General features: G+C 48.3%; 1 protein-coding gene across 30 annotated transcripts in view; it reads left to right on the forward strand.

The window, feature by feature from the left end:
• Nucleotides 1–12,204, forward strand: part of tcf7l2 (transcription factor 7 like 2) — an 83,153-nt gene that overhangs the window by 55,925 nt on the left and 15,024 nt on the right. For 25 of the 30 annotated variants that reach the window (XR_004776844.1, XM_035533439.1, XM_035533440.1 and 22 more), the window contains 2 exons: nt 9,634–9,766; nt 11,847–11,949. Coding sequence is in view for 29 of the 30 variants with exons in the window: in XM_035533439.1 (XP_035389332.1) it covers nt 9,634–9,766; nt 11,847–11,949 (236 nt within the window). In the remaining variant the exon portion in view is untranslated. Of the gene's footprint in view, nt 1–3,759; nt 4,091–9,633; nt 9,767–11,846; nt 11,950–12,204 lie in introns of those variants that run through there. The other 5 variants (XM_035533441.1, XM_035533450.1, XM_035533467.1 and 2 more) reach the window with 2 other exon arrangements.

The following is a 12,204-nucleotide window of genomic DNA, read 5'->3' on the forward strand; positions in this document are numbered from 1 at the left end:
TTACCGAAAGCGACTCCGGTTGTTTTAGTTTACGGGTTTTCTTATTTATTGCTGCGGGTTTTTGGGGTTGCTTTGACAGATTGACTTTTGAGTTTGTCTGCTTTTTGTCCGTGTTGTCTTTAAAGATTACTGCGGTCCTCTTGTAAATTGAAAAGCTTAGCGCGCTTGCATGTGCAACAGCTCTTTTGTTGATAAATGTCAGGTTGTCTTTCTTTCCCCTGTCCGCTTGTGATCGCCCGTGTCCTCAGAATAGTGTGCGGAGAGGCGCGTGGGGCGACGGCGCGGTGCGTCGGAGCTGCCCGCGTCCTGGCTCGCTCTGGGTCCGATTGGATTATCCACCCCGGCTTTTCCCACACCTTTCCTCCCCCCGGTTCGGTGTTTTCTTTCTGCCGACGCCGCTGTGAATGGAGAGTGGCGTTGGGGATTAATGACATGACGGGGACACCCTGCTGCTTGAGTTTAGCCAAGTTAGGGCAACTCCTATAGAGGCGGCTCGAGCACCTTTATGCCTGGCAAGCCACGGACAGGAGAAGCCTCTCACTCGCTCCCTCTCTCTCTCTCTCTTTTTTTGCCATTCTTTCAACTTATCAAAGGAGGAGAGATGGACACAAAAGGACTTATTAAAGGGGATATGAAGATGAGCGAGGGAGAGAGAGATGGCTCCTCTCCTCTCCCACGGAGCGAGCGGGCGAGCACGCGGGCGGGCAGGCAGGCTCAGTGGCGCGAGCGGGCGGCCGAGGGCGGGCGGGCGGGCGCTCTCGGGGCCGGCGGGCCGGCGCGGGCCGGCCGCACGGCGGGCACTGGGGATGGGCTGAGCCGCCGGCGTGGCCGCGTGCGTCTCGTGTTATCGGCTGAGGCGATCAGGGCTGCAGGGCTTCCGCAGATGAGGTGCTGCCCTCCAGTGGATTAGTGGATGACATGGTGATGTGCATCTTGTTGTAGTCTGAGCGCTACTGTGAGTGTCAGCATGCTTGTTTTAACCAGGAACCGAGCAGCATCAGGACCCCTAGCCCATATAGAGCTCTTTTAAATGGTAAGATATTTTATATTTTTTACATGATACTGTTATATTTATTTGGAATTATTTCTTTAATTTTGTCTTCTTTTTTTTTTTTTTTTTGTTTTTGGCTGGCAGCTATTTTTCTTATTTTCTTTGTGACTGATATTTAGCAATTTATATCACTTAAGTTGTTAACTGACAGCTTGACAATATTTGATAATGAAGGGCTGCTGTGTTTGATTGCACTGTCTGGCAGTCTCGGTGTAGCATTTTACTAAGACAGGAATTACACTGAAACATTTAACAAAATTTCGAATAACCGAATAACTTAACTTTTACTTATTTTTATCCTATTTTTTTTCAAGTAATAAAATATTTTATTGATGTAATATATAGTTTTAATATATATGTAGGTAATATGTATGATATGTTGAGAGCTGTTCTGCAAATTATTTGCCACATTTATAAAATATTTGAAATGTAATTTTTATATTTTTAAAGTACTTACAATTAGTAAAGTAATTACATTACAGTAGTGTTGATAAATATTATTATGTGAATATGCTGTTATGACTTAATATATTAGGTATTGATTTTTAAAAACAAATTTATGGCAAATATTTACTTTTATAATATAGTTATAACAATATTTGCAGTTATATATTTTGTGGCATCAAATCATCATTATTATTATCAATAATAGCAGTTATTATTATCAATAATAGCATTAATAATGATGATTTGATGATGATTTGATGCCACAAAATATATAACTGCAAATATATGTATTATTATTATTATTATTATATTATTATTATTATTATTATTAATAATATAATAATAATAATATTATTATTATTATTATTATTATTATCATTATTATTATTATTATTACCCCGTTAACTTTCTTGTTAATTGGAGACTTGACTATATGCATAATAAAATGTTTTTAGACAGTTAAATTTAATTTTAGTTTTATCGGTGTGTGTGTGTGTGTGTGTGTGTGTGTGTGTGTGTGTGTGTGTGTGTGTGTGTGTGTGTGGAAGGCTGGCAGTCAGCAGTAGCCAGGCTGGGTGTTTGTGGTGCCGTTGGCGGGTGGGCGAGCGTGGCTGGTCCCGTGAATACAGGGAGGGGAGATAATTAGCAGCCCGCCGCCCGCTGCTTTTGTGGGGGCCGTGTCACGCACATTCCCGGGGTTCGGCCCCAGCACCAAGGGCCGACAGGCAGCAGGAGAGAGAGGAAGAACCGCACGTTTTAAAAAGGCGAGGAAAGGGGGACAATGTGACACGAATCTGACACAAAATTCTAGTGTAGAATTGGGCTTTGTTGCACATTATTAACTGGCATCATTTTTAATAACCTTTGAGATGTCTTAGCTGTGTGAAAAATACAACAAAATAACATGCAGAAGCACAAAACTAACAGACTGATCTGATCAAAATATTTTTAAAGGCAGGTAGTCGTGCAATTATTTATGTAATTTACTAGTACTTAAAAAATATTTTAATATTCATTTCATTAATATACTTTTATTTATTATCATCCATACACCTGACGTGTTTTATTTCTAGACGAAGCTGATGGCTGTGGTGTGCTTTACTGGTGAGGCTGGGGTACTGAGTGTGCTGCTGTGAGACCGCGCGTGTCCTCTCCTCGCTGGCCCCGGCTCCGCACGGAGGGCAGCCCTGTTTATTACACCCGCAAAAATGAAGTTCTTAAAAAAAAACAAAAAAAAAAACGAATAATCCAGGAGCGTGTGTGGGGAGCAGGGGGGGGGAGGCGCGAGGAGAAAGGGAGAAAGCGTGGTGAGTGGCGTGGAGGCCGAGGCCTCGTGCAGTCGGCTTTGGGCAGAGAGCAGTCGCGGGGGGTAAGCGCGGGATCTTCCCGATTCCCTTCTTCTTCTCCTTTAAGAAAAAAGAGTGAGAAATGAGAGCCGACGTCGGTGTCAAAGTGGAGACAAATACCTTTCTACCCGCCCCCCCGACCAGAGGCTGGGAGCAGCGACTGTCAGAATCACACCACTAAGGGGCTGCATGCCACACTTTGCTGATCTTGCCCTCTTTTTGTGGATGTTGTTGTGTCTTGTTCTCTCTCTCTCTCTCTCTCTCTCTCTCTCTCTTCCCCCTTCACTTGGCTTGCTCGCTTTACCTTGTAGCAGAGGCTTTTCAAGCTCTTCGTTCTTCTTTAGGCATCCTGGAGGCACCGCAAAGCCCACACACACACACACACACACACACACACACACTCTCACACAGACACACACACACACACACCACACACACACCTTTACACGCAAACACAACTGTACAAGCGGGGTAATAAGGTATTTTTTGTTTGTTTGTTTTGTTTTTCATTTTTTTCGTCCAAATTTGCCTCAGTTGTGGGGAGATTTCTCTGCAGTGCGTAAACTCTCAGGCCTTTTCTTCCTGCTCATTTTTATTTTTACTCTCATTTATTGTTCAGTTTTTCTCTTTTAATTGTTGTTGGGGGTTTTTTTGGTTTTTTTTACTTAATTAAATTTTTTTTTTGAAAGCCGGTTTGCGTGAGGCGGGCAGGCCGCGGAGGAGCCGAGGGCTGAGCGGAGTGGAGGCGGGCAAACTCAGGGAGGGAGATGTGTCATCCCCGCGCTCCCGCGGACCGGCCCGACCAGTCGGCTTGAGACCCGCTCCCCCTCCGCCGACCCTCCACCCCCTACCCCCCCCAAAAAAAAGCTGAAAAAAAACCCCCCGTCCCGCTGACAATGGCGCGTCCGTGAAGTTGCGAGTGTGCGCGCGCTTTGCCGAGGAACCAACACACACATGCGCCCAACTAAACACAAAAGACGTTTTGGGGAAGAAGTCGGGGCTGGAAAAGAAACGCAAGAGCGGGAAGGAAAAAGGAGCAGAGTGAGAAAGGAGACGCGCCGTCGCTCGGCGGCTGCAGCCAGGGGAGCGGAGCGGTGGAGGAGAGGGTGTGTGGGAGGGGACCATGGACCCGAGGGAAGGCCTCGCACTGGGGCTGGACCACAGTGCCAGCAAGGGCACTGCACTCACCTCTGGCCTGTCTCTGCTGCAACAGCTCAGCTGCTGGCCGCTCGCTCTCAATGCCTGGGTAAGTACTGGGCATTTGTAGGGGCACGCGCGCACACGCACACACACACTCTGTTTACCTTTGCCTTCTTTTTAGCATGTTTTCATTTTTGTTTTATTTCTCTGTAATTGTGGAACGTTCATTGCAGGTTGTTGTAACTTTCCAATGGCTTTCTCTGGCTGGCTGTGTGTGTGTGTGTGTGTGTGTGTGCGTGTGTGCGTGTGTGCGTGTGTGTGTGTGTGTGTGCGTGTGTGTGTGTGCGTGTGTGTGTGTGCGTGTGTGCGTGTGTGCGTGTGTGCGTGTGTGCGTGTGTGTGCGTGTGTGCGCGTGCACACACGTGCATGTGTGTGTGCACATAGACATGCGTCCATGCTTATATATGTGGGAGGAGCGGTCTGTGTGGGTTTTTATAGTTGGTTTTGAAGCTCTGTGTATGTATGTGTTACTTGTAGCATTGTGTAACAAAGGCAGACATAAAATGTGAGGTCAGTGGATTTTAAATACAGTTTAGTTTTCTGTTTTGGAACTTCTTGTTTTGCATGTGGATAAATTTGTTATTTACCAAATATATTGTCAGCCTTCTTGTGAATTTTGATCCCCACTGATATTTGATAATCTGCTTCACAACAGTTATTCAATCTAAAACGCATGTCTGCGTCTGTCATAATTTTATCTAAATGTATTCGTTTACCATATTCCAAAATTATTTTCAAATGATCTTCAAATGGCCCTCAGTCGCCTGATTGGGTCTGACACCGCATGCAAATGCCTCGTATGGCGGAACTGGGAGTTGGAGCTTGACTCTGAATTTAAAAATAGATGCATATTTTACTGTCGAGTTTACATCTGAATCTGGCCTGACATTAGCGGTCGAGTCGGAATTTAAAATGCAGAAGATCTCCTCACTCTGTGGGATATCAGAAAGGAGCCTTGTTGAGCGAACGCCTTACGCCACCTGGTAAAAGTGCCAACGGTAGCAGAGATGCAGTGAAGGGAGGTTTTTTATGGACCCAAAATTCCATGTAGCTGCTGGTAAACATTTGAGATTACATACTGGAAAGGATTTTCTGTCCTCCTCTTAACAGTTTTCTCTTCCTTTTGACACACCATATCAGACACTGCTGGCATTGTGTCTACATTTTATTACTTTATCGGCATAAAGTCTTTGGGGAGTATGGTTTCTGCAGTGGTCATGGGAGCTGTGTTTCTGGGTTACTCCTCTTCCTCCTTACTCCTATGAGATTGTTACTGTTTCTCATGTTTCTCAGTTTTTCTCTCCTGTTTCTCAACCATTTCCACCACGCACATGCGGTTCAAGAACGCTGGCGAGGCCGTGGCGTGCGCGCACACACGCACACACGCACACACACACACACACACACACACACACACACACACTGTGTATATGGGAGTGTTTTCTGCACTGAGCCACGTGTACGGGAGTGTGTTTTCCGCGCTGTGCCGTGTGTACGGGAGTGTGTTTTCCTCTCTGTTCTGTGTGTACAGGAGTGTGTCTTCTGCACTGTGCCGTGTGTACGGGAGTGTGTTTTCCGCGCTGTGCCGTGTGTACGGGAGTGTGTTTTCCTCTCTGTTCTGTGTGTACAGGAGTGTGTTTTCCTCTCTGTTCTGTGTGTACAGGAGTGTGTTTTCCTCTCTGTACTGTGTGAACAGGAGTGTGTCTTCTGCACTGTGCTCTTGGAGTTGAGCCACTGGCACATTCAGTTGACTTCAGGTCCCTTGCATCTTTTCCTGCTAGCTCTGGAATTTGTAGGCCAGAGAGTATCTCTATTTATCACCGCTCTGTCACACACACCCACACACACACACAAACCCCCTAGGCCTGACCCCACCACAGCTCGTTAGTGCCAGCAGCCCCGCACTAGCAACTCATCATATCATGACATAAAGCAGGAGCAGGAGCGTAAGGGCCCCCAGGGGCCACGGGGTCGCCACCTTCGCGTTTAGCCTTCAAACTCCTGCGCATGGTGCCGCCCAGCAGAAACGCAGCGCCAGCACCTCTGCCCGCCGCTCCGGCTCTTCTGGGACGCGTCCCCCCCCCCTCCTCCGCACCCACCTGCTGTCCGGCCTTCTCAGCTTAAAGCCTTTTATTTATCCAGATATCAGGTCCGAAACTTTTCCAGGGAGCTCGAGCAAAACATCACAGGACTGACGTGCGGGCACGGCCGCGTGTGGAGACAGGAGGACAGGGCTTGACAGACGCAGCCCCGACAAACGGGCCTCTCCACACACGCTATTATGGCAGCCGCGCCTTTTGTCAGACCACTGCTAGGGGTCACGACCTCGAGCATAATCTGTCAATCGCATTGGTTGGGAAGGACTGAGGAGCCCAGCCGTTCTCCCACATCCTCAGGCTTGTGTCACAGGCCATTACTGATGCAGGCATTCAAGACTCAGTGTTCTGTCTAGAGAAGATGGGGTGGAGGTTGTGGTAGGTCTCAACGTGCGCACATTGGCATGCAGCTCATTGGCTGAGAAGCTGGTCAGTACTCAGTACTTATGCGTGCTGTGGGCCGTTCAGTGCTCTTCTCTGTCTGTAGTAGCAGTGCTGCTTGTGGGAGGTATTGACAAACAGGACAGAATGTACACCATTTTCTTTGCAGATAATAGAAATAAAACGCCCTCGTATTTCCTTTCCTTTCTTTGTGCAGGGTGCAGACACATACACACACACACACACACACACACACACACACACACAAAAACAAAACAAAAAACCTTTAACCTGTGTGTATGTGTTGTTGCATCTTCCTGGATATATCCACAGTTGCGGTGAGCTTTCAGGTAGCCAGACTGCATGAATGCTGTCTCTCTGGTTGCGTGCAGCTCACCGTAGTGTGTGTGTGTGTGCGTGTGCGTGTGCGTGTGTGTAGGTGGTCTTCCTCACTCGCCACAACCCCTGGAGACAATTAGCCCTGTCTGTAGGAAGAGACTGAAGCCATCATACAATAGCAGAGAGGTCAACAGTGCCAGGTTTAAAGTGGAGCCTTTCTGAACACTGGGGGCTTAATGGAGTTGAATAGCACTCGGAGAAGACTGCGTGGAGGATGTGATTGTATATTATGAGTGATTATCCATCTGCTAACTTGTTATTGTTTGTGTGTGTGTGTGTGTGTGTGTGTGTGTGTGTGTGTGTGTGTGTGTGTGTATAAGAGAGAGTTGGACTTGTTGAAGTTGGAGAGAGTAATGTTAGGAATGGATGATGAAACCCAAGTCATTGTTATATTTGTATTTCAGAGAATGGAAACTTTACGTGTAGTTCCGTTAGGCTGTACAAACGTTCAGGAAAGTAGGAAATGTTTTATTACCAAAAAATTTACAAAGAGAAAATACATTTTTAAAATTTGGATCAGTAAGGTAATACTGGAACTAGATTCTAAACTTTGTAAAAGTTCCCCCCCCCCAGGGTGACACATGAACTGGGGTTTTCTTGTTGTCTTTTCATTTCTTTTTTTCTTTGGGTGGTGTAATTTCAGCTCTGTCCCTCTCCACCGTCCTCCGCTGTGTTTTCAGGGTCTCGCTAATACCCCCCCCGGCGGAGAGAGCATTACTGTAGCGAGCGACGCTCCCAGGCACCGCTGCCCAGAAGGCAGATAAACGGAATGGCAGCCTGTTATTTGTGGGGGCTGCGAGCCGTTTGAAAGGGGGCCTGTTAGACCCACGGTGACTGTGATGTAAATCGTTTGGCTTGTCTCTGGGTGAATTCGGCCGCAGTGGACGGCCGTTTGGAAGTGTCCCTCAATGGAGAGGCCCTGGACAAAAGAGCTCATTTAAATGGCTCCTAAAGCCTTTCAGCGTAGGGAGAATTGACAACATTCTTTCACATCATTACGGAGGGGGAGGTTATGGCGTGACTGCGCTCGGGGTAGACGGGCAGGCGGCCTGGGGAACGCTGCTCCCTCAATGGCAAACTCGTCAGCTGGGTTTGGCAGCTGTCAACACCCCATCGTTGTTTTTTTGTTTTTTGTTTTTTTCTGATGATGGGACTTTTTTAAACCCCCTCCTTCCTCCTATTTCCAGTTTTAACAAGTTGCCTCTACTGCCCTGTCCCTCTCTCTCTCTCTCTCTCTCTCTTTCTGGCCTTACCTTCATTTTTCTTTACTCCTTTTCCAGTGGGTCTAGTGCTCTCTCTCTCTCCAGCCAGAGCTGTGCTCAGGGGCCTGAATGAGTCCCCAGAGGCCTGTTCTTTCTCCCAGCAGCTCTGCTCAGTTCATTAATCTTTCATTGGCAATATGGCGGAGTGGAACCCCCCCCCCCCCAAGCCCCCGTGTTTTCTCTCTCTCTCTCTCTCTCTCTCTCTCTCTCTCTCTCTATCTCTCTCTCTCTCTGGCAGAGGGGCCCTGGGTGAATGCCTTAGCCGCACAGACCCCAGCTGCAGTCAACCTTGGACATGCAGGGGCCCGTCTCTCCCTCTCTAAATGCGGGGGGAGTAACCGGGGTAGATTAAGGCTGACAAAAGCCTGGCTTGTGTCCACGTTCACGACGCCTGTACAAATGGCCACTGTCATTGTTTCCCCTGGTTTTTTTCCCTCCAAGTGCTTCGTGACAACCCACTCTGCCAGTGCTTCCTGTCTGGCGCAGGGGCCCGGACTTGATTTAGTGTCCTGTGTAAGGGGGCCATCCTCTGCACGCCCTGCTGCCTTCCTCCAAGCCTCTGGAATGGACACGGCGCTGTCAATCACACGCGCAGGGTCCACCGCTGCACCCCGGACCTAGACGTCCGGCTCACGGCCTCCCCCCACCGGTCGCCCGAGCTCCTATCCGGCACACGGATGAATGGGAGGATTGCCGGCGGAGACGAGGCCGACTGTAACGCCGGCGCAGGCCGCGACGGGGCCCGTCTAATCTACGGCACGGCCGTAATCTGGTTAGGGAGCGTGTGCTGGGAATCCGCTAACACCAGGCCATGCTTCAGCGCCCCTCTGCTCAGCTGTAATCTTGGGTAATTGAAAACCAGGGCCAGGGCCACTTAGGAGCACAAAGAGCAGATTACATAGCTAAAACCAATTTGGCCACGATGCAGAAATGGATTTTCGCGATCACCCCTCCCCGGGTTTAATAATGTGAACCCTCCCTAAGAACTAGAGTCAGGAAGGAGGGGGGGGGGGGCGGTTTGAGGGTAGGAGCCTGAAGGAGGGGGAGAAAAGGAGGGGGTACTAAGAGGGAGAGGCCATGGGCCACTGCTCAAGTGTGTTTGGGGAGCCTGCCATCTCGTTTATTAGGTGGTTTCGCGGATTGTACTTGCGATGGCTGTGGGCAGGGTGGTGGTGGTGAGGGAGAGGGGTGGATAGTGTAGCCACGTGTGTAGCTCGATCTCGGCGTCAGATGACCCGTGGCACGGCTCCACCAGTGCAAGTGCTTTTAATTACAAACCACAGTGTTGTGAACACAGGCCTGTGATCGGAGTCGACAGCTCAATAATCTGATAGCAGAGTGTTTTGTTGGAGCTTGACAGATGTGGAGCAAAGTATAGACGCTTCATTTCTCTGCCTTAAAGCAAAAGACATGCTAACACCTTGTTCTTCTCTCTCTTTCTCTCTCTCCAGTCTAATAAGGTCCCGGTGGTACAGCACCCTCACCATGTGCACCCGCTTACACCTCTGATCACCTACAGCAATGAACATTTCACACCTGGCAACCCTCCCCCACACCTACAGACAGACGTGGACCCCAAAACAGGTAGGAACGCTGATGTGCACGCCTTCCGACCTACAGAGTCAACGATCAGCCCCACAGCGGCTGTATTCAAGCTCCTGCGCGTGAGCAGCAGGGCCACGTGCGCCGTACGTGGCAGGCCAGCGTCCGGGGCTGCTCTCACGCCTGGCCAAGCATGTCTCCCTGCTTTGTGGATGGCAGGCACACGGGGGGATGGGGGGGGGGTCACTTCTCTTATCCGCCTACAAGGGCACAGAGGAGCACCAAAGACAGACAGGCTCCTGTATTCATAAGCCGTTTGGGACTAAATTGATGTCGACACATGGGTTGGGTGAACGGGAGCAAGGTGTTCACTGTCCTGGAGTTTATTAGACACGCAGTTTAATTCTGTCTCAGCCACAGTGGTGATCCACTGCTTGATGGATTTTCAGTAAGGAATCTGCGTCTTTTCTCAGTCTTAACTTTTCCATATGCAGACGTCTTGTTTTCTCTTATGTGCTGCAGCAAGGTCAGCTGTCGGTCAGAGTCTGGCTGAGTTTGCAGCACCCAGCTCTCTCTAAGAGCCAACTCTCTCTAAGAGCTCTTGGTACCAACACAAAGGGCCAATGAGGCTAATAAGGCTGTTTAATGTTGCCGTTTAATTGGGCTGCTTAATTGAGTTTGAGCTTTTCATTAATTAATTAAAACCGATATTCGTTGTGGTATGTAGTGGTACTAATGACTGCTTAGCCTGGCTACGCAAACACCAGAAGTTTACTTTTGCCAGTAACATTTAGACACATTTAAGCGTGTGTATGGGCAGGATGGTTTATTACTGTATTTATTTGTGATTAAACCAGCTTTTAAGTTTTATTGCTAGCAGCACTAAATGCTGTGCTACCATGATAGCGTTGCTAAGAGGCCAGCAGGAACTAACATCGTGGCATGCTCTGCATACGTATGGAAACAGAGTCAGTACTTTTGCAGAATCTAGTTCCAAGTCATGCTTAATTATTTTTGTGCTAAAGTGTTCTGGAAAACCTTTAATAGACCTTAGGAGGTTTGGGAATTATTTTAAACTTTTTCCCCCCAATCTTTCTATGCCAAAGATGAAATACCTCAGTTCTTTAGACTCAGGCAGATTATTATGATATCAGATGATTTCAAAAGTGCCTGATTTGAAGTGCCGTTTTAAAGCCCAGTGCCTTACTCCCATCTGAGGAAAGCTGTGCTGGTTTGACTCCTGGATCCATGACCGAGAGCCTGGTTGCAGGAGGTGTTCTGGCCCTGTCGAGCCCTCCAGAACTCAGATGATGACAGCACAGCATTTGACCTGAATTCCACCACTAATCCAACAGCCATTCTCAGCACACAGCGTAGTGTTGTCGACGTTCACTTCTAAACCATAATTATCTCATATTGGTAACCCTCTGATTCAACAGACAAATGTGACAGGCTGCTCTGGTTTTTTTTGGTTTGTGTGTGTGTGTGTGTGTCTGTGTGTATGTGTGTGTATGTATGTGTGTGTGTCTGTGTCTGTGTATGTGTGTGTGTGTGTGTGTGTGTGTGTGTGTGTGTGTGTGTGTGTGTGTGTATGTGTGTGTGTGTGTGTGTATGTGTGTGTGTGTGTGTGTGTATGTGTGTGTGTGTGTGTGTGTGTGTATGTATGTATGTGTGTGTGTGTGTGTGTGTGTGTGTGTGTGTGTGTGTGTGTATGTGTGTGTGTGTGTGTGTGTGTGTGTATGTGTGTGTATGTGTGTGTATGTGTGTGTATGTGTGTGTCTGTGTGTGTGTGTGTGTGTGTGTGTGATGTTTTTTTGTTCTTATTTCTCCTCTGTGGTACTTTGTGGCTGCCTCCACAAGCTTTGATCAGAGAATGTTGTATAGCGGACTACACGCCAGCGCAACCTCCCCCTCCCCTCCTCCCTCTCCCCTCCCTCCCCCCTCTCTCCCTCCCTGCCCACCTCCCTCTGATGTTGACTCTGTTCAATTGTACCATCCACAAAGGATGAATTCAGTACTCAAACTTCATAAGGGAATTTCAACGTCAGACAGGTGAACGGATGTTTTCCCAGTCTCACCCGCCACCCCCCTCTGCTTTTTTCTCTCTGAAATCTTCTTGCAGGAATCCCGAGGCCTCCTCACCCTCCAGATATATCTCCCTACTACCCCCTGTCGCCTGGCACTGTGGGCCAGATCCCCCATCCGCTAGGATGGTTAGTACCACAGTAAGCACACCATTTTATTTCTCTACTCTTGACTCCTCAGACGCGCTTCACCTCATGTCTCGGTGTGGTCTCGCGCTTTCTTCTCATCGGCGTCACTCAGCAGTGGCCGCGTAGTCCTAGTCTGCAGTGTTGTTACCGTTTTGGTAATATCAAACCATTTTGTGTTTTCTTGACAAGGTTATATATCTTTGGAAAGCCACATTCTCCCTGTGGGAACTGCTCGGAGTGATTGTCGTAATCTGCTCTCCTCCTCTG

The sequence above is a fragment of the Electrophorus electricus genome, chromosome 14, assembly GCF_013358815.1.
Source record: "Electrophorus electricus isolate fEleEle1 chromosome 14, fEleEle1.pri, whole genome shotgun sequence".
Classification (NCBI taxonomy): domain Eukaryota; kingdom Metazoa; phylum Chordata; class Actinopteri; order Gymnotiformes; family Gymnotidae; genus Electrophorus; species Electrophorus electricus.